Source organism: Nanorana parkeri, unplaced genomic scaffold, assembly GCF_000935625.1.
Source record: "Nanorana parkeri isolate BGI_ZX_2015 unplaced genomic scaffold, ASM93562v1 scaffold1312, whole genome shotgun sequence".
NCBI lineage: Eukaryota > Metazoa > Chordata > Amphibia > Anura > Dicroglossidae > Nanorana > Nanorana parkeri.
Genome location: NW_017307580.1, coordinates 327793 through 351429, shown reverse-complemented (window position 1 = coordinate 351429; position 23637 = coordinate 327793). Strand labels below are relative to the sequence as shown.

Here is a 23637-nt window from a genome sequence, read left to right as displayed (position 1 = left end):
ATATATATATATATATATATATATATATATACATACATGTGTGTGTGTGTGTATGTATGTGTATATATATATATATATATATATTTATTTCCAAATAATACCAAAGAATTTATTGTTCCACATGTCTAGATTTGCCTCAATGGCTCAAAACGAAATCTCAGTAATAATAATTATAAAAAAAGAGATGATGGAGTTTTACTTGAATTCTATTTGAATTAATTATACATAAATCAATAAATTGTTATACTATCCCTTCAAATATTTCACTAAGAACAGAAATATTTATTTTTTACTTCTCAGTGTTTGTTTGACTCCAGATTGTGGCATTTTGAGGCCAAGGGAACGTCTATAGTTGTATCTTTTATGGGTAGTAACATCCACCCTGTGTGTTAATGCCCCGAAGCTGCGCAATATGGCAGCAGTATTGAGAAAAACAAAATACCTCTAAAATAACAACTATTGAGTGAGATCAGGCTTTGCGACGCATGTTGCTGCTATTTTTCATGCTTCACAGGGTTGGAAAAATAAATAAGATTAAAAGTTAGCATTAAATCTGTTATTGTTCATGTTCTTCTTGAGAGTTAAGTTTGTGTTTAAATCTGATTTCTTTCAGCAGCCCAGGAATAACAGCTGAACTCTGACTGCTGCGGAAAACATTGACACATTTTCTAAATTATGCGATCAGGGTTTAAATGGAATGTGTTTCTATTCCACCTCATTCCATCAGATTCTTCCTTTTTTTCCCCCTTACTTTAACACATATATATTAAATATGAAAGTTGAGTGATGAACATTGGGACAATGCCTTAAATTTAACATTTAAAACTAGCATTGATAGCCAGACACAAGAACGTAACTACAAGATCTATGTGGTATACTGTAGATGCACGGCAACAGTGGCCAAATATTCTACCTGTGGAGAAGGGGAGGGAACAATGCTTCACATGTGGTGGGAGTGTCAGATACTGCATTCTTATTGGCATGCTATGCTATTGGCAGATAAGTAGCGCAGTTGTGGGTAAAAGTCACCCAGAGAGTCCTGAAATGACATTACTGTCAATGATCCCGAGCCTTCTGGGGTTTCTTGGGAAACAGCCATGATACCCCGGGTTGAGGACTGGCTATGTGAAGTAGGATACCTTATGCAAATGGAGAACATTCTGGCTACATGGGAGGGTAGATACTTTAGATACTCAATATTAAAGGATAACCTGGAGTCCATGGATAGAAATTTTTGAGGGACCTAGAATTAATAATATGCGTCCATCTAGATAAAAGCAAGGAAAGTAAGGAATATAGAATGGAGGGTAATGACCATACCAGTCCAATGTAGGCACCCACCATCTTCCCTGAAAGGATTATATAACTTTTCCCCTCCATCCCCGCCCCCTTTTTTTTTTGGTTTAATAGTATGTTTTTGTGTTTTTAATGTCTCTCTTTTAATGTCTCTTGTCAGATTGAGCGAGTAGATCTGTAAGTTTATTTAGTGGAGTGTAGAAGCATTCATGCAATGATAGAAATTCGGGAAAGTTAATAAACATAGGACCTAAGTAGTTAGTAAGAGTAACTAATGAAAGGTGATGATTGATAGTAAGGACAGAGCAGGTAGGCCCGGAGAATATTATGTCTAGCCTGAGAGTAGTAAGTACAGATCATTAATTATCTTTCAGAGTATTTTATTAATTTTCCAAAGTACAATAAAACAATAAAATAGCACATGATGCACAATCAGTATAGCATACAATTGCATTACAGTTTCTTCCACATTAGCATAATCAAGTAGTAGGAGGGGATCACTAGAGGCCATACACACAATATATAATAGTTCTGTACAACAGAACATATCTATCCACCTATTCTTGCCAATTTATCCCCCATCACTAAGATCAAAAATCAGAACAGTCTGAGAGGAATATCTGGCCTAGGGATCCGCCTATGTCTGAAGCAAACATTTGTTATGATCTCCTCCATATCTATATCAATAGAAGACTTTCTGTCCAGCATCTATGTACTAAAAGAACTTTCAGATCATTAATTAATGAAAGTAAGATAAGCTGGAGGAAATGTTCTAAGCTGCATATAGACCCCTGAAGGATGTCTGGATACAGATTCAAATGTGGCTAAGTGTAATGTGTGTATTTGTATGTCTAATAACTTAATTAAATAAAAATCGATTAAGAAGGAAAGTTGATTGGTTAATGCAAGAGGTACCTGGGCTCTTTAGCATGATTCTTCATATAGTGATATATAGTTGGAAGTGTCTCCGGAAGAATTGCCTGACTGTGTCTACAGCAACCAATCAGATTATTTATTTAATTTGTTTAACTTAAATTGAAAGATGGAAGAAGGGCCTTGTATTTTTGTTGCAGCAAACACAGACCGTTCCAAGTTATGTGTGATCTGAGGAGCGATGAGGAAGTTCACCACCACACATAGTGGGAATTGGGCTTATGGAAAAGAGAGGCTTATGGAAAATTGTTATTAACCCTTGCAGTGGGGCTGCCCTCGCACTGCAAGGGTTAACTGCTTATTTTTGTCTGTGGACTAAAATAAAAAAAGTTATACTCACCTGATTCTCAGAGCTGGATGACTGTTAGACCTATCTTTCCAGCCTCCCTCCCCCTCTGATCCAGTGGTCTAAGGATCCTTGAGTCATCATGTCCAATACACTGAGATGTGAGGATCCTGAAGGACATACTATCGCTGCAGCAGAGGAGGAGAGAGTTGGAGGGAGCGATGTGACCTCTGGCTGGCTCCAAGATTCTGGTGAGTATAACTTTTTTTTTTGGCAAAAATAAGCACTTAACCCCACTGCAATTGAAAGCAGATGAGAACAAAAGTTTAAACACAGTCTGTTAATGTATCCAATCGTGTGAAGCTATATTACATATTAATTATGTGTAATTCCAGAGTTTGCTTTTCTTTACTTGCAGTAATTTATCGGGAAATATTTTTTCAACACTGGAACCTGGACTTTTCTACGCACTTTTGTCACTAAAAGTCATGTGAGTACTGTATATTAACTGGTATACACCTACAAATGAAAGAGACCTATGAAAAGTTATTAGCATACAGGACCTTATATAAGCCAATGAAAACATTATGGGGCTGATTTATGTAGACTGGATTAAGGAAACTGGAAAAAAAGTCAAAACAGTCAAAACAGTTGCATTTAACAACCATTATAACCATGCTAGGTTCCATTTTACATTGATTGGAAACAAATTGATGGATTTGGTAAACTCCTCTGTAAAAATTGGTCAAGAACCAAGCTAGGATGCCAAAATAGGTATATCATAAAGATAAATTACTCTGATATTTATCTAGGGGACACAAAGCATTTAGTGAGTTATTCGGTATGACAGCAAAACAGGGAAGTTGCAAGTTTTATGCTGGTGCCTCAAGTCATGTGATTGGGACCTCCTCCTCCTGCCACTTTTTTTATCATTAAAATTAAATGGGGTTTGCTTTTTTGGGGGTCTTTAAACAATATGGCTACGGTGAGGGCATACCACTGCTTACTAAATAGGCCCCTTGTGTTTTGCTGCACATTGTAATCATCTATGCACTATTCAGGCAAATTTAAGGGGTCTGTTCACAAAGCTAGCTTCTGTTGGTCAGTCAAACCGAAGGGCTGCTGTACAGGCTATTCACTAGCTTCTCACTAGCTTCTCACTAGCTTCTCACTAGCTTCTCTCTAGCTTCTCTCTGCTATACGGGCTATTCACTAGCTTCTCACTAGCTTCTCACTAGCTTCTCACTAGCTTCTCTCTGCTGTACGGGCTATTCACTATTGCATGCTCCCTCCCGCCCCAAAACAAAGTGAGTCGGCCAGAATGTGATCCAGTGTGTTCCGGCCAGAATCGGTCTGGAACCCACTGAAGTTGGTGTGAACTAGCCCTAATTGGCTGCTTGTGCTCTTTCTTCCTCCTCTTCTGAGTTCTGCTGTACAGGAGACTGCAAGAGACTGTTACAAAGTCAAATTCAGTCCAGGTCACATGATCAGCTCATCATGTACTAATGAAAAAAAATTTCACCTGCAGGACTTAAACTGGTTCTCAGTGCAACGCAGCAAGCACAGTTTGCCACATGCTGAGTGATGGCAGGCTTGTCATTGGGGGGTGAGGAGACCAGGGAGGGATGTACTGTCACTGGGGGTGAGCTGGCCAGGGAGGGATGTACTGTCACTGGGGGGTGAGGAGACCAGGAGAGATGTACTTTCACTGGGGGAGGGTTAGGTGGTGGGCACGTCTGCATAGCGGCACCCATAACTCTGGTTACGCCACTGATGGCACCCCAATGCGCCATCAATCAGATGTACGTTGTGGTCTGGTTTTCTGTGCACCACCAGCCCATTAAAAATGTATTGTGTGCCTTAGTGCACAGTAATGCATGTGAATAGGGTGACTGGCTTATCTACATCTAAAGGGCTGCAGGCACTGCAGTTTTTCTCTTTAGAACAATGGCCCAGGTGATCATAATTAAGGCAGAGCCTCCTTTTCAGGAATTAATGTAAAAAGGGACTTGGTGAAACAAACAGCATTTTATTCACAACAGGGAAAGGTAGGAATCTGCAACAAAGCTGGATAGAATCTTTACAATGTAAGTAGTATACTTGGTGTTTTTTTTTCTGAAAACATTGAAGTTGCATGTTCTTTCTTGCAATATGATTATTTTTAAAAACGATAATTAGCCCTTTGACCTCTTAACGATGAAGGCAAAAACCAACCTTAATGCCTGCACCCAACAGGCATATGTTGGTAAAACTGTAACGTAGCCATACAGAGTGATGCAGAGGGTCTGTACGTGGATGTAGTTTTTTTTTTTTTTAAACAGTATTTACAGATTTACATTTGTTTATAATTTCTAAACTTTTTTTTATTATAATTTTTTGTTGTTGTAAGGTTGCCCTGGTTAGGCAAAAACTGGCAGAGACCACAATGCATACTGGGTTACCCTAGCAAGTTCTAGGCCTTGTCCCTATACAAAAGTAAAAAAAAAAAAAAAAGGGTTTCTTTGCAATATAAGGCAGTCAATGTAAGAAAGAGGTAGTTTAGAGCCCTTTCACACTGGCGTGTCCAATAAAATGGAGCATCTTGGCACACAGGCTAGTGTGTTATGACAGGTTCCAGCACTTAGTGTTGTACTGCAAACTGCTGGAAGTGCCACTATTTACATTTTTTTTTCTTTCTGTTTAACTTTAGGGTATGTAAACTGTACACTCCATTCAGGTCCCTGCACAGCAGGATGCTTTGCTGTGCTGTGGTTCGGTGACCTGCATTGTGATCCAGTGCACTGCAAAAGAATTTAAAAGAATGTCTTCATTTTGTTTTGCAGTACACTACAGATCACAACTGTGTTGTGGTGTGAACAGGGCACATAAAGAGCAATTGTTTTCTATGTGCCCTAGTGGTCACTGGTGTTGTTCAGTTACTGAAAAAATGTCAGTCACCATATATAATGTGAAAGGGTCCTCAGGTGCACACTGGTCTTGCACGCATTTCTTTTTTCTTTCAAACAATGCAAAAAAAAAATAGGGAAAATACCCCAATAAATAATAATATAAAAAAGTAGCTAAGGCGTTCACAGTTAAGAGCTATGTATCAGTCAGTTGTTGCATACAGATATTGGTCCTATATTAGATTTTTGGGTGTACAGATCTGTGCAACACAGGCAGGGCACAGAAGAAAATACCCCAGAACTGGAATCTAAAGAACTCAAGCATATATTGGTAGATTTATATTGTAAAGCGCTGCACAAACTGTTGGTGCTATATAAAACCTGTATAATAATAATTAAAATCCAACCACTAACTTTTAATTTTATTTCATCCACTAGTTTTCACATTTTCTTTCAAAGTAAACTATAAGCTTCTGTGCTGATGCACATTGCCCAGACATATTCCAATGTTGTCAACATTGAAACATTTTTTTTTTAAATGCAACCAGCAACAATTGAAAAATATGCCCTGTAAAAACACACACGCAGCTTTCAATGCATTTTGCTAGATTTTTTTTATTGTTTTTAAATAAACAAAAAATAAGCTAAGGTGTGGCATAGCAAAACAACAACAAAACAGAAAAATTACAACGGAACAGGAGGTGGAAAGGGAAGGTAAAAGGGGTTGACTGGCGTGTCCTTTTGTTTAGATAGAATGGCGCCCAAAAACTGAAGAACAGGTCAAGAGACCTGTCTAAGCAAAGTATCAGTTAAAAATCCCCAAATGAGAAATTAACACAAGAAACATGCCTATCTGCTCCTGGCTTGATGTTATAACAAACACAACATTCATGGGAGAGCTTCAGTGACCATGGAAGGTTGGTCCAACCACATAGACCACACATTAAGAAATGGAGCATCTGATTTCTTCCAGCTCATAGCAATAGCTTTTGGAGCATGGAAGAAAAGGAGATCCAGTAGAGTCCGTTAAGCCCTCGTGGGTGCCAGGTCTTCCACTAAAACTAAAAGGCACACCATAGGGGAAGCTGCAACATTTATAGAGGTGACTGAGGAAACATAGGCTACTATAGAACTCCAATAGGAGATAATTTTGGAAAAGTCCAGAACAAATTGTAAAAAATTGCCTTCAAGTTGGCCACAGCGCCAACAAGCGGAAGAGATTTGCTGATTAAGCTTGTGAAGCCAGGAAGGTGTAAAATAAGCTTGATGTAGCAATTTTAATTGAACCAGTTTGTCCCGGACCGCAATAAACTGTTTAATAGGCACATCCAAGACTTCCTCCCAAAGTTTAGTATCCAAGCCGGGTATATACAAGCTCCATTTACTAACTAGGGAAGTTGAGTTATGTTTATAGTATCAGTAGGACATTTTACTACTTCTTCTTTAGGAGACCAGTGCCTACAAGTCCTGAACCTAATCTGTTCCTATGAACTTTATCAGCAGCACTTACTATGCTTTCTTCGTCTCAGCTAAGCAGATTGCAAATATGGCAAATTAAAAGGCCAAGAAGTAGTGGCAAAACTGTGCATTAGTTCTACTGGGTCTGTGAAGCACGAAAGCTGGCTTCACTTCACACCTATGTCCTGAACCCACATCTCATCATTGCCTATGCTGAAGAGTTAGTGATGCTCTGCAGAGCACCCTGCATCACCAAGATGTTAGAAAGGGTGCCTTTGTGGATCCCAACTTGCATTTCCTTTGCTAAGAACTCATCAGCCCTTGGTGGTGTTACAGGGGCCAACAAGATGATTTTTGTGCTCCGGGGACCAGGTAAGTAAAAAAAAAAAATATTAAAATCTGGGTTTGGGTAAATAACGGGAGGTGTTAAAAAATAGGAATAATATTATCTATTCAATAAATTAACATTTTACTATTTACCTGGAGTTCAATGTTTTGTATGTCATCTGTCCAGATTCTTCAGTAGTGAATCCCTCATCTGTGATTGCAATGTTAAATGGATCTTGAAATGGGCCGCATCCTCATCAGTTCGTATTAGCGAGGAGACTGTGTGTGAACATCCGAGTAGTGTTCGGGGGCTCGAATTTTATACCTTGCAAGAGAACCAGTTAACATGTGGTAAGCAAATTTATAGCTTGTTTATCCACGTTTACGGGAGTATAACATTTTTTAAACTATACAGGTCATTACCTAATTCTTGTCCTAAAAATATAATAAATGGGTTAAAAAAGGACTGAACTCAGGCAGCACTGGCTGAAAGGCAAAAAAAAGACACCACCCCACCATTGGTGGAAAGCCTTGCCCCTCTTGGAAATGGCTGAGGATTTTTCTAGTAGGAATTTAAGGCCATGAAGTGGATAACCATGTCCTTAGGCATCAGTTGCATTGGATGAGAGAAAATGCTCACCTTCTTGGCAGAGACGACCAAGTTTGCAATGCTTTTTGGCAGAGAGAAAATATATTATGCAATATTAGGCGTTAAATAGAAAAACAAAGTATGTATTTATCTTCACTTGATACAGTAGCAGATGGTTTGAAAACAGAACCAGAAAGAGTGTTAAAAATGTGTTCACCAGTTGGTCCCTTTGTTACCTACGAGTTTATACTGCTTCTTGAAGACTACAATGTGTCAGGAGAGAAAACCTGGCAGGAGGTTATAGATTTTAATTAATGGTAATGAATCCCTGTATATTTAAGAGGAATTGTTTAAGGCCAGAAATGACACCTGGCTGGAAAATATCACTTCCTGTGCAAGAACTCTTCAAAGAACAAATGCTACATTTTATATTTCCCAAGTGCAGTTCAAGAATCCTGCTTTAATACTGTCCTCTGCTGGTTATGTAATACATAATGACGCTGTGTGTGGTCCAAAGAAAAAGTTATATCTTCACAACTGGTTTATTTCTAAAGCATTCATTTTGTGTGAGGTTACTTCAGGACACAGCTCCTATTGCAGACAAGTTCACATTAATTAAATTTGTGAGGTGTTCATCCTCTTCTTAGCTGTACTAAATACAATTCCTTTCTCATTTTTCACAGTTCTTCCCTGTTCAAAACTTTTGTTCTTTAGGCTTTAGACTTTACTTAAATTTTTGCTGGTTGTGTTGACATGTGACACCCATACTGTATGTTAACCTGATTATAGCTGTGCATAGATATTCCAAATGAAAGTCATATAAACTTCGGAAGAGAAATACTGAATGCATGAGATTTTTATTTTAAAATGAAACCTATATTGTGGTGGAGTGTGCTGAAGAAAGGTTCTGCATGCAGTACTTTTTTTTTTGCACTGCACAGTATTGTAATGCAGTACACCATATAGCAATACACAGTGATGAATAGAACTGAATACAAGATCACTTTATGATACTTTAATAAAGTTTGGGGGGAAAAAAAGGTTACAGTGAGATGTACTGTTGTCAGAGCATTGGCACCGTTCTCAACACAGCACACCCCAGCGGATTCTTTCTAAAGGTGGCCATACACTGTACAACTTTTTCAGTTGTAAAGTAATTTAAAAAACATACGATCTGCCCATCTTGGACAGGCAGATCGTACTTGCGATCATCGCAAGCCTGCCCCGCTGAGGGGCGGGCTTCCGATGACTGCAATGCTGAACGGGCAGTGTGCGCACACCAACCTGTTTGGCAGTTGTCGAACAAGCACACCACTAACCCGCCGAGAATCGTACGATTCTCGGCGGGTTTTCCAGCCTGCTTGTTCGACGGAAGACGTGCGATCGTACAGTAGAAACGGTTGCATGCCTTCCATACACTTTGCGATTATCGTACGATCGCGTGCTTTCCCACGATTCTCGTACGATAATCGCACAGTGTATGGGCACCTTTAGGCAGCTGCTGGACCTTTCCCCCCTTTCCATAAGCAGCTTCAGGGAACTGGACTTACCAGGGAACCTAAAGCAGTATGCAATATAGCACCGTATTCATCTTCCCCTTAAAGTGGACTTTTACCCCCTTTGACTAAAAATCACATCAGCATACAGCTCTGCATGCCGATATGAAATCATCTTACATTCATTAGTTGCATCCCGAGAAGGTTACATCAGCAGAACATTGCTGGGAAATCACATCTGTAATCTTATGAGATCTCAGGGAAAGGCATTTTCCTCCCCTAAGATGATGTGCATGGTCACTTGTGCCAGAGTTCCAGGAAGTAAAGGGAGATCTAGCAACCTGCCCTAAGTTAAAACGGCCACTGCCAGAAGACTGGGGGGAAAAAAAAGAAAATGAAGGTTTGCAAAGGATAAAAAGCCGGCAATGATCCAGAAGTATCTGTTTGTAGAATGTAATTACTAATATAAAGTTCCTCTTTAAGCTGAACTCTGGAAAATGAAAAATCTTGCTCTTTAAGTGGACTCCCCTCTGTACTACAAGGGTTAATTACTTTGGTTTGTCTAGAGGATGATGAATAAGGTGATATATTGCATTATTGCTCCTCTGGTGCTGTACTTCGTCGTCTGCTGTCCTATGTTGGGGACACTCTGTGACCTAATGCACAATGCAGGACTGCTTGTGCTGCATTGTACAGGATGATGTCTGAGAGCTGCAACTAGATTAGCAACAAAGAGAAGCAGCTTCAGGGAACTGGACTTATAACGGAACCTAAAGCAGTATGCAATATAACACCTCATTCATCTTCCCCCTAGGCAAAATGAGCAGATAACGCTTTCAAAGTATGGGGGGACCCACTACAAGGATAATTTTTTATTTTTTTCTTGGGATTCCGCTTAAAAGTATATTACCTTTATGACATTCAGTTTGCTAAAGCATGGTGTATCATAAACCATTACCCATTTTCATAAAAGGTTTTCACCCTTTATGCATCCCAGTGCTGCTGATCTCTGAGCCTTTTTCAGGCACTTCCTGTCTACATGGACTCATTCCAACATTGGCTGCAGATCGTCATCGTCATTGGATCTCTTTGCTCCTTTATGCAATCCCCTGCACACCATACAGTAATAGAGACCCAGAAGTAATGGTGGTGCGTGTAATGATGTCCATAGATGGCGCCGAGCGTATATCGAATGAACAGCAATGAGGATCACCAGTACTCATGCGATGAAATAAATCCAAAATGTATTGAAGAAACATGTCACTTGTGTTGAATAGCCAATGTTTCGGAACCACGCAGGGTTCATTCATCAGGGCAGACATAGTGACGGTCACTATGTTTGCCCTGATGAAGGATCCCTGCGTGGTTCTGAAACGTTGACTATTCAACACAAGTGACATGTTTCTTCAATAAAATGAGAATTTTGATTTTTTTTCATCCCATGAGTGCTGGTGATACTAATTGCTGTTTTAGGTCTCTGTATAAAGCATCTTGAAAAGCAACACGTCTCGGTACTTCTCTCAAGAGCTCTTGGCCTTGATGCAAGCAGTGGGCTGGATCTTAGGAGGAGTTATGTAAAAACATTTTTTAAAAGGCCCTGATCGGTGGATGTTAGTTTGGAGGAATGGGCATTTGCATGCAGACTGCCCTGGCTGGGTAATGCCCAAATGTAATGCTAAGCTTTTGTAATTGAAAAAAAAAATGAAATCCAATAAATAAAAGGGATAGGCTAGGAACAGTTAGGCTGACCAGAAAATAACTAGATAATGCTAGACCTCTCCCGGGCAGGAAATAAGGCAGGCTCTGTCTGACTTACTGCGAAATGAGGCAGGCTCTGTCTGACTTGCTGCAGCTTCTGATGCACACTGTGAAAAGCTCCCAATGTGCAGTGAAGTTAAAATAAGTAATTTCAGTACAGTTGAGGAGCCTGTACAACTGTGCAAGACTAAAGGAAAGTATGAAGTTCAGCTTTAAAGCCCAACTCCAGAAAACATCCCCTTGATAGATTTACAGTGCTTCTGTAGGGTTTTAACTCTGCCTTGTAATATAGTAAATTGTTTGCTTTCCTAAAACCGCTTAAAAAGATTACCTTCAGTTTTTCTAGATAGCACAGCTCCAGCTATACTCCCTCACACACACCCCAACATCAGCAATGTATATATAGTAGACACCAGTGCAGTTGTCATGTCTCCAATATTCACAAAATACACAACTGCAGCATCACTACAAGCTGTGTTTTGTAAATGGCCAAAGAGTTAATAGGGGGTCATGTCCCAAATCTTGCTTGGGAAATGGTTCCATACAACTGTATAGCAGCTGCGAAAGACTGCAAAGACCAAACCAGTGGTGGAGAGAGAAGAGTGGTACACAAATGCAAAGGCTGCCACTGTGACAATGGAGCATGCCAACATCTAGGGTCTCAAATCCATGCGACAACTGTATTTAGGAGGACTAAGGAGGGGGTGGTATAGTGTACTTTATTGAAAAGTGCCCTTATCTTATAAGCATTGCTATCACTGGTATGGAAAGTATTGATATGTGCATGTTGTATGTATTAGAAGACATAAGGGTGCAAATCTCATATCAAAGAAATAGAAAACTATGGTTACTATATTTTAACAATATTTTTATGGGGTTTCTTTGGCCCACCTCTTCATAGCCTGGCTGGCTGTTCGAAAATATAACAATTTAATAGAGCCTTCAAAAACGAATACACTTACCTGTATAAAACAAAATTCATTATTCAAACTTGGTTTTTATATATTTTGGGTTACAGGATCCAATTTGGGTTATTTATATTTTCCCGGATTGTAGTTAAGCAGACCAGACTGTCCGCAGTAACTGATGTAGTAAACCAGATGTTTGGCAAGTGAAATATTAGCATCTCTAAAGAGCAATCTTTCATAGTCTATTAGGTGTATCCAAAATGTTCATATAACCAAAGCAGCAGCACATTAAATTAGAATTTCACAATTATTTTGAGGCGTTTGAGTTATACATACACTGATCAGCTAATGAGCTTATGCTGCAAAGACAGCCCTGATGCCCTGTCGAGGCATTCACTTCACTAAACCTCTGAAGTTATATGGTATCTGGCACCGAGCCCTCAGTAGCAAATCCTTTAGGTCTTGTCAACAACAAAGGATTGTGACAGGTAGCTGATATCAACCCGGTTCCAGCTGTTTAGTTATTGGGTAGGCTAGTTTAGTGTGCATTGCCAGATTGTAGCCCATACCTTGCGTCCGCTGCTCATGCAATTGTTTACATGCGAATAGGGCTTCTGTCCAGCCCTTTTTTCATTAAGGCAGCCGAGTGAATAATTGAGCCCAAGTGAAGTGAGCAGAACACCGTTCGACTATTACTTCGGCCCTGTACAGCTGATTTCAGCCGTACATCGGCTAAAATCAGCTGTACATTGGCTGGCTTTGGTTCAGCCAAACATGCTCAGAATGTTCAACTGAGCCGAAGTGAAGAACACGTTCGACTCATCTGATCCAACATTTGGATACACTGAGACGAACCTCTGACAGTTCACTCACTGCTGGTCGTCCCTATTCTCATAGGGGCCGAACGGCATTCGGCTCGCTTATTATGCTCGCTACCTCCGAGGTAAATAAAAAAACAAATTTTAAATGGCGTGGGGTCCACCTCCCGATCCAGACCATTTAGATCTGGTAAGGACATTAAGAGGAACCCCCATGTTAAAAAAAAAAAAAAAAAATGCCAGGCCATTTTAGATCTGGTAGGAATATTAAGGAGGAACCTCACCTCCAAAAATGGGGGTCCCCCTAAAATTGCCAAACAGACCCTTGATCCGCGCACAGGCCTGGCAGGGCAGCAAAGGGGGGGGGGATGAGTGAACTCCGCCCCCATGCACCATACCAGGCCACATGCTCCTGGCACTGGGAGGGTCCCCCCTGGAAAAGCACCTTGTTCCCGTGCCGATGTGGTCAAGGGCCTCTTCCGCTACAACTCTGACCCGTTGGTTGTGGGGGTCTGCAGGCTGAGGGGCTTATTTGCATCGGGTTACCCCCTTTAATAAAGAGGGCACCCAGATGTGCCCTCCCCTTGTGAATGAGTAAAGGGGTACTTGTACCCCTACTCGCTCACTAAAGGGTACAATAAAAATTTAAATAGAGAGCCCACACTTTTGTAAACATCTTTTTTGACAATTCCTTTATTTAAAAAAATCCAAAAAATGTATTCAACAACTTAATCCTAAGGTCAATCACGACGGCCAGCGTTGTCCCGTCCGCACTCCTGCCGCAAAATTACATTCTGACAGATGCTGGCAAAATATAAACATTTGGGCACAGCTAGTGGTGACATCACTGCTAGCTCCGCCCAACTGTTTACATTCGTCCGCCACTTGTCAGTCTTCCTGCAAGTCCCAGCCAATTAAAACAACTGGGCGGATCGAGCTGTGACATTATGGCTGGTTCCGCCCATTTATTGTCATTCAGTGACTGCCCAGTGCACCCAAATGACCTGAGGACGCTGGGCTGTCATTGAATGACAACAAATGGGCGGAGCCAGCCATGACCTCATGGGTGGCGCTTCCTTCTTTGTTGCATTTGCGGGAAGAACAGTCTGCTTCGGCAGACCTTTCTTTCCACTTTGGCTGTGCGTTTGGCTCGGCTGAGACGTTTGGCTGCTGTACGGGCTATTATGAATAGCCCATACAGCAGCCCTCCGTTCGGCTGAACCAGAGGGCTCCAGCGGCCAAATTGAGCCAAAGGAATATCCGATGCTTCAACTGAATAGTGAATAACCCCCCAAATGTTCACTTGCTGCCTAATACATCCCACCCACTTCCAGGTGCCAATTTAACGAGATAATCAATGTTATTCACTTTACCTCTCAGTAGTCTTAATAATATTGCTGACCAGTGTACAGTATTGGATGGACATGTGTCTTTATTCAACCTCACCTACTATGTAACTATAGGTAAGTGTATACTGTATATAAGCCCTAGCTCTGCAGCATTTGGTGAATGCTCCCATTATATCATCCTACCAAGGTACAAACTTTACCAATATAACAAGGCTGTAGGAACATTGTACAGATGTCTGTTGCTTTCCTACATTTGATGGGCGTTTTGAAAGGAAATTTGTATGAATAGTATTACTTTTCTATTTGATTACTATTATAGAAAAATGAGGACACAGCAGTGTGATGCTCAGTGGTGATCTGGACCCACTCATGTATTCAAATGTCTCATGGAGAAGATATAAAAATAATTATGCGCATTAAGTTTTTATGTTCTGTACTGTCGCTGGATAACTACAGACCAGCAGCAATCAACCATGCAAAACCCCACTAGGGGAAGCAGATTAAAAATGATGACGACAGTGATGAGCATCTCAATTATAATCTGATATTCCTGCATCTTCAAAATCTCAGGCGAATTCCTCTCCCTGAGCATGCACAACACCGAGGGACACACAGCGAAAAGTCAACTCTTAACAGTTCTGTTTATGGAAAATTCTATCTGCCATTAGGTGGACATGAATTTTAGTCTCAAAACAGCATGCTGCTATCCCTGGGAGCTGTGGAGATTATCACATGAGGATGGGTTTGGATTAATGTCACAAATCACATATAAAACATCAGAATGAAATGCAGATGTTTTGGAACAGTCTATATGTACAGTTCTTATAATTTGTTTATGACATCATCCTTTATGGATTAAATGGCCTACTCTGAAAAATGGTTTCATAAAATTTATGTTGGGTTTAGCTAAATAACAAAAATGGGGCACGCTCTGAAAGTTCATAAGGTGAGGCAAGTAACAAAATCAACTAGTCTTTCCCACACGAAAGACTGAAAAACATGTAATACAATCCTGAAAAAATGAACATTACATCAGTGTCTACAAATTCCAAAGTGTGATCTGCAATATGATTTTGTTAGTTTCATTGCCCAGCAGGCAGACACAGGGATACATCGCAGATACATCCATATCAAGGCTACATAATAGTACCTGTGCAGCACGAAATATGTGAACATTGTTGTAATTCAATCCAAAATTATTCAGCAAAAATTTATAATAATAATGTCAGCTGTTTCACATTGCAGTGTTTACAGAAACCTCTGCCAAATTTGAACAATTCAGTTTATATGTAACTCACCAGTGCATATCTAGTGAATGAACACTCGGCTCTAGTGAGTTCCAGTTACTCTTCAATTGCAAATTGCCATCATGTATTTTACATAGCATAGAAAAGGTAAAACCAGGCTGCCAGTTACAGCCTGCATGCCAAATACATCCCTGGCCTTCCTATGGCAGTCATTTGGCCAGTGGGAGTGGTTAGAGATGCAGAGGAGGAGCTTAGCTGCTGACTTTCACAGAAAAAAAATTCTTGAAGTGGTATTTTGTGTATTTGGTCTTGGTGTATAGGTCTTAGTGTGTTTGTTTGTTTTTTTCCAGCAGGCAGAAGGCTTTCGTGTATGAGTGATCTGGGCAGCTGAAGAGCCACCTAATCACTTGTACTTGCCTCTATCACATAAGGGCTTGGTAGGTCTTTTGTGATGGCAATGAAGTTAGGTGACAAAAATGGAAAAAAAAGTGTTCAATAAAGAATGATAGAAAAAAAAGTTAAGCAAATGCAAACACAATTAGAGCATGCACATGCGATTGCACCACACATCACTATTGCACCACACACTATTTACTCAACATGACCCCCATCTTTTATATTTTCCAAAAAAATTGGGTATTATATTATGTTTGTTTGCACTAAAATTTCTTTGTGTATTTTTTTTGTTCCCTAAAATGTTGATTCGATAAACATTTGCACAACTATTGTGCAACATAAAAATGCAACTACTGTGTTTTTTTTGTTTTTAATGCTACATGGCCTCTGCTTTTAGAAACTATATAATTGTCTGGGATTTGTTTCTATTCACAAATTTCGATTTCAACATGTCTGTGAAAAATGAAAAAAAACTAACTCTGGTACAAACGTGGGTAAAAACTGCAGACAAAAAACCACAAATTTAAATTAAATATACTCATGCCACTTGCATTCTTTTTGAAACAGATGGACCATTGGCATTGCCCTTGTTTCAGATAATTCCGTCACAGAAGCAGATTGTTTTCCATGGCGATCGCCTCCCCTTTCATTGTACTGCTACCTATATGAAAAGCACAAATGATATTTACTGGCTTCATGATGGACGACTGATTGAAAGTGACGAGGAGCGTGGGATATTTGTTGAAGAAAGTACGGTTCATGACTGCTGCTTAATTACGCGGTAAGAGACTATATAGAGTTCCTAACACACTGGGCGTATTTGCATGTAAAATTTGAGTGTTGGCTGGATTATAAACATATGTGTTCTACAGTATAATTTTAGTTTCAAAATATTCATACAATTTTTTGAATAACAGTGCAAGACAATGAAAGCAATATGCAAGGCAGGATATACAGGAATAAAGACGATAACAGGAAAGTGAAAAGGGCATTTGCAGAACGATGAGGCCTAGCTGGATTGCATTCCATAAGAATAAAATAAATTCTAAACAGACTGAATGAAGAGAAGGGAAATGATATAAGTTAATGCTTAACTCCGGACAATATAAAAGAGAAATTAATACAGCTCTGTATTTAAAAAAAAAAAACATAATCAATTATTGTATTGTATTTTTTTTTTTGTATGTGACTTTGACTTGGAATCAGATTCCTCCAGTCCTCTGTACAGCAGGTCTGAGAAAGAGAAGCAGCACTGGGAGCCAATTAGTTGTGCTGCAGTGCTCAATGTGCTACAAAGGACATGTTGATAGGAAGAGAGAGCAGAGTAACCGAGAAATACATTCTTCTGCTTCTCCATTATCCAGTCACAGGCTGGGTAAGGGACACAAACTGTAAGTGTTACCTAATTGCAGCAGAGAAAAACCAGGTCTTCTGCTCTGCCAGACAGAGCTGTGCAGTGTGGCAAACCTGTGAAAATCTCCGGATCGGATGGACAGAAATACAAATTCTTTGGCAGGTAAAACAGTTCCCATATGTTTATTTTTATCTCATGTGTCTCTTATGTGTCATCTGCCTGGAATTCAGAAGAAAAATGGGGAAGGAAAACACTAAGCGAAAAAGAAAATCCGGTCATGTAATGTTTCACTTAAATTGTGTTTTAGTCTTACCCAGTTTAAAGTTTAAAAACGTTATGTGGGAATGGAAGCATGCCTGAAAATGCTACTCTCACCAATAGTGCCGTGCCATTTACCTGTGTTCATCTAGGCTGTTCTTTTCATTCTGAAGAGGCAGGTAGAGATCAGTGCTCCTCTCTGTCCTTCCAATGAGCTCTGGAGTAATGGAGAGAAAGAGAGGGAAGATTCCTCCGGGGAGTGGTGACTGACAGTTCTCTGCAGGGAGAAGACCGTGCACTGAGCGATCAGTAGTTCATTATCACTCTAGGTTATTCATAGCTGTCCCTCTATTAGACAGCCAAAGACATACATGGAACATTGTAGTCATACGGAGGTTTATTTTGAATCCACAGATGTATTCTGAACTGATTGTTACTTCAGTAGATGTATCAAGAGACTCTGAAATCCCTATTTACAGATCTCTTCTTGCAGTGAAATGGACCTAGATGTGCTCAGCTCTAATCACTTCCAGTGTCCTGTTTAGAGTCCCTGGGCAGCCAGTAGTAGTTCCCTTCTTCCTCAATATACAATTCGTTTAGGCTGACTTTGCATGGTACAGTTTATTCAGCCCACACAAATCTGTCCCTACCATGACAGGGCGAGTTGTTTGTGTTTGCCATCCAGGTCACAGATCCTCAGTCCTCCCCTGGCAGGGAGTGACAGCTAATATAAAAATGGCAGATTCTTTAAAATAGACGCTACAAAACAGATTTTTCATTCATATTGAAGAATATTGGAATAAATACAGAGTTTAAACATTTGTGGAGTTATTTAAGATTGTAACAAACAATATATTCTGCTGTATTATTACAATAGCAATTCACCATCACTTCAGATTGTAGTAAAAATAAACAATGTGAGATTAAAATAGGTCTCTTTCAGATGTTTACAAATGTATTTCTGTGACTGCATCTATTTTAAATATTTAACATCCGCTCTGGGTTCTTTTCCCATTGTTTCATTTCTGTAAGTGGACAAAGAGGAGAAAGTTTAGTCAAGTCCCATAAATCCTGGCAGTAGATTCTAGAAGTTATTTATTTCAGGTCTTGGGTGTTTTCCGGAGAACATAACCATGTTAAAATATTTCTATCATCTCCTGATCCACTCCTGGAAACACAATGGTCAGGTACTGTGTAGAGGACATTTTTCAGAGGTTTTCAGTCTGTATGTCTTTCCTTTTACCCTTCCTTTTTTATGGTTCATTTTATGCTTAAAACATTTTTTTATTATATATACACACTTATTATTCTAAAAGAGGAGAAAATTAGTACAGTAAGTACATCATTTGTTATCAGGAGAGTGGCAGTGTGGGTGGAGACAGCCATTGCTGTCACAGGAGACTGAGCTCTCCTCTCGCACAGTACCACCCAGCCTCCTGTGACAGCGTGTCAGCATGGGGAGCGGGTACAAACACTCAGTGATCGCTGAGTGTTTGTAAATAATTAAGTAGAAAAAATAGGTTACCAGCACTCAAAATAATTTCAAATAGATAAGTCCTTTTTATTGGACATACGTGTCACAATAGTCAAATAGCCAACGTTTCGGGGCCACGCAGGGTCCCTTCCTCAGGGCAAAAGATGTGACCTGTAAATAATTAAGGACACAGTATGTTTACTGTGTTCTCAATTATGAATGAATGGGAGTGATCTACATCACTTCCTGTTCATTCATGATTGTGAAGATGGTAAACATATTATATCCACAAGTTCTGAATGAAGAGGCTTCCTGTTAATTTATAACGGGGGCTGCAGAAAAAGAGATAGAAGACTCTGTGTCCTCCATCTCTTTTTCTATTTTACTTTCAAAGTATTTTATACATTTTCCAAAGTAGAATAAAACCATAAAATAGCACATGATCAGTATAGCATACAATTGCATTTCAGATTCTTCCACATTAGCATAGTCCAGTAGTAGGAGGGGATCACTAGAAGCTATACAAACAATATATAATAGTTCTGTAAAACAGAACATATCTATCACCCTTTTTCTATTTTAAAGAGAAATATCAGGAGTCTGTTTAGACCCCCAATATTTCTGGGTGTATATAAAGCAGAAGTCCAGCCCCAAAATAAACATTAATAGCCCAGCTGTGTGGCTATTACTGGAATATAGATTATCTGCTTGGTGCTTTGTCACTGTACAAACTAGAACAGCTGCTGTGATATATTGTGCCGGGAATGTAGTCGGACATCTTTCTATCTTTCTCCTATTCAATGTCCTCTCCTATTCTTTATTATATATATTTTGTACTTTATAGTTGTAAAATACAATAACAGATTATAATAGCCCATTAAAAGATAAAATAACAAAACCAGCTTTTGCTTCAATCCAGAGGTTTCCCCCCAGTACATTTTTCTGATAGTAGATGCCCTCCAGTCTGATGGCCAACATCATCCAACACACTTGGTCTGAGCCCAGGTCTTCTTGCACCCACCCAAACCTGTGACTGGAAAGTGAAAGGAGAAGCAGCACAGTGCTGAGCTTATCTTTCTGTCACTCTGCTTTCTCATACTATTGACATGCTTCTTGTTAGCACATTAGCTGATTGGCTGTTTCTTCCTTTCCTACACCAGCACTGCTTGCATTTAAAAATACATTGAATGATGTAGTAATGATTACAGATGTGTGTCTTTTATGTCTGCTTAGAGTTCAGCTGTTGTGTATATTACCTATGCTTCTGATACTGTATTGTCCCAGCATTGCAGTTTACCCAGGTAAGTCACAGAAGTCCTGTCAGCATGTTACTTCTGGTATTCAGAGAATAATATGAGTGAGTATGGTTATACACATATCTGTTGTCCTGAGCACACTAACACAAGTCACACTCTTTCCTGCAGGCCAGTATTTTTATTTACAAGCCTTCTTTGTCATTGTGCCCTGTGCCGCCAGTGTACAGACATGCCATGTCACTTTCTATCTCAATGAACATTTGACCGTATTCTAATCCTTACAATAAACTCATTCAAGTCAATTAGAGTTTTACACGCCTGCATGACTAGTAGAAAGGACAAATAATAGTCAGTGTAGCTGTTGTCCAGGCACTATAGGCATATTCAGGAAGGCTTTAATGATTGGGAAGATGGTTAAAATTCACAAGGCAGGTAGAGGCACATAACAATATGTGTGTATTTAATGTAAAAGGAGGATGCACTGGCAGAACTTGTCACTTGTTTACTTATGTTCTAATCCACAACTGATGTGTTAGCTGTCAAAAGATGGAATCAAAAGCTTTAGCCATAGCCACATTGTGGTAAAATGATCATTAAAAAAAACAAAAACATATCCACAGTGGGATGCCATGACAAGTTCCATTTAAAAAAAATATATATATATATTTTACTTATTTTTATTTTGTGCTTCCCTTCCACGTGTATGTACTTTAGCAATGGCTGCACATTATTTCTTAGGGTGGATTTTCCTGGTGATAACAGTAGTGGACCATGTCTTTGCAATGTACCTTGGCAGGCCTGCTTGTGGTTCCTGCACAAGGACCTTCATTGGAGCATCACCAGATTTAATAATCTTTGAATATTTTGTCTGAAAATTCCATTAAAATGTAACCACGTATATGAGATTTTAGTGGCTGGGTATAGAGATACTTTAGGTTTTGCCCAATGCCATGTCAAATCCCCGCTAGCTTGTAGATAATCGTTGATCCAAAAATAATGTGGATTGTTGGTTCTAGTACAAAGCCTAATTTCATCTGGGAATTCATCTGGGTATTTCTGGCAACGCAGAAAATATTGCCTTGTTGTAGCAACCAAGAAGTTCTCCAGTAATCCAATGTATGGAAAGCCGCATTCAACAGCCAGGACCTCTAATGCAAAAAGGTTTATTCCCAGGAATCTACAATGTTACAAGCATGACAAGATCCAGAGGGTCTAAGAAGTTGTCCAACCATAACATTTTTAAATCGGCTAAAAGTTACTAATAGCTCTTAGACCCCGTTCACACTAGAGCGGTTTCGACAAACGTGGATTTTTCCACACTGAAATGGATGCAAATAAAAGCCCATACATTCCTATGGGGGCCGTTCACGCAAACGTGCGGATAAATACACCTGTTGCTTGAAATGGTCCCTGAGCTTCTTTTGTCACGCTAATCAGCCCGTTTTGCTTGTCCGGGTGTTTTCCAGCAGCTGAGCCTACTTCTCATTGGACAACTGAAAACCAGCTTCAAAAACGCACTGACAAAAGAACTGAAAACGCCTGTAATACAGCGCAGAAACGCTGTCACCCTGGTGTGAATGAGGATTTAGGAACGCCAGTACTGAGGCAACACGGCTCCAGGCTGAGCTTCCGCTCTCCTCTGAGTTTTGAGTGTTCTTGCTACTTCTGTTGCATTCTCCATAATGTTAAGAATTTAAAAACTTCCCAGTATCGCAGCAATTCCCTTGGCAGAAAATAAACCTTCCATCCTTCTGGCTTTTATACAGCTGTCAAATCAGTTTTTTTTACATGCAGGAGGGAAGTATAGCTCTCGCAGTACTTCATGCCTGCTCAGATGTAAGTGCTGCAGGTCTCGTAAACCCCAGTGATCAGGTCACAACTTCGTTCCCCTCTCCTCTAGGCCATTCGTAAAACAGAGCCTGGGGATTGTGTGCTTTCTGAATGGAAAGTGGCTTCTATACTCAGTATTGTTGCCTAAAGAGCTATAATGATAATTCATGGTTTTGATTTTACCTGCTGCATGCTGGTGCCACATTGGTGACTCAAATGTGTGAAGACAGAGAAAGCCAAGTAGCTCGAATTTCTAGAAGGAGATCAGTAATGGAAGCTTGCTTATTTCTTCATTCAAAGTGTAAGGATGCTGAGAGTGGAGTCGCTTTCTAGTTCATTTGAGGAACACTCAGCATGAAGAAGATGCAAAGCCTGTGAAGAAATTTGAAAAGCAAAACTTGCACATGCGGGTGGTGGGGAGGGTCATTTTGTGGGCAGAACATGGAGTTATACCTTAAAGGCTATATTAGGTGTGCAGGCTTGTAAATGTAAGCGCTGACATACCAGAGACATATAACAAACTGTTGCACGATTTAACTCTCCAGCATCTAAACAATAGCTTTGGGGTAGTCTGATCCTTTAAATGTATGCAGAAGGCTGAACTGTGTAGAAAAAAAATGTAGCCAATGCAATTTAATTTAAATGTAATACAAGAGAGATGTATGACTTTTAAATGTATTCCAGATCATCTTGCTGAAATCTTGTAGAGTTTGACTCAAAAATAAAGGTAATAAAAGGAAAATTTCCATGCTTCAGCCCTTCTTCCTATTAGTAAATGATAAGCGGTTTCTTTATAAAATGTACCTGGCTGGTTTGCTCTGCAGAAGCTGAAGCATATCATTTCAATTTCACTAGATGTGTTGGAATTCATTTGGAATCTTGGCGTGCCTCCAGACGGATAGCCACCCGATTGCTTGCAGCTAAACGTGAATGCAGGAGTTTAAGCTCATTACTTAACTGTTCTCTATGAACATACAGTTCAAGAACAGTTACATTTTAGATATTACCTGGATTTATTTTCAACTAGCAATCCATGTGATCAATTGCTTAGATATATATCTCTTTAACCACTTCCATCCTTAAAACTGTTTTCCCCCTATTGAACCAATATTTGTTTTTCCATTTTGGGGATTTGCCTGCTTTCTGCATTTAACTTTCTGTGTGTGTATGTATCCATGCACAGCTGCTCCAGATTTTGTCTGCTCCAGTGTTGATAAATTCCCTTCTATGTTTTTAAATGGCATCCAAAGCACTACTTCAATCCATCTCCAACACACCTGTGTTACAGAGCAGCACAACACATGCCAAGAATAGTGCAGATCCAATATTAGCTGCATTGTGTTGGCAGTTTATTCAAAAAGACTGCCTTAAAAGAGAACTAAAGTCAACATCTAGTGAGCTAATGCCCACTATTTGCTGACAGTGCTGCAGCCAGGAAAGAACCTGACAATATTGTCAGAATCCACCCTGCTGCCAGATTGACAGCTGGCCTTGCCCCTCTAGAGCCAGCGCCAGCTATGCCTGCAGGGAATCCCTGCAGGAAGTGGTGGCTGACAGTCATTGCTCTCTGCAGGGAGAAGACTGTGACCTGAGCAATCAACAGTTTGTGATTGCCTAGCTCTCATTCTATAGAGCCGGCATGTGACACCTGCAGTGCCACACACAGGCTCTAAGTATTGGAAAAAGGACATTTTACTCTCCCAATGCTTCTCCTTTAAA

At 39.9% G+C, this 23637-nt stretch overlaps 1 protein-coding gene across 1 annotated transcript in view; it reads left to right on the top strand.

Annotated features, from left to right (window-relative positions):
• Positions 1-23637, top strand: part of LOC108797623 (adhesion G protein-coupled receptor A2-like) — a 159478-nt gene that overhangs the window by 98573 nt on the left and 37268 nt on the right. The window contains exons 5-7 of the mRNA XM_018569246.1: positions 2934-3005; positions 7373-7536; positions 16314-16527. Coding sequence (XP_018424748.1) covers positions 2934-3005; positions 7373-7536; positions 16314-16527 — 450 coding nt within the window. The remainder of the gene's footprint in view (positions 1-2933; positions 3006-7372; positions 7537-16313; positions 16528-23637) is intronic.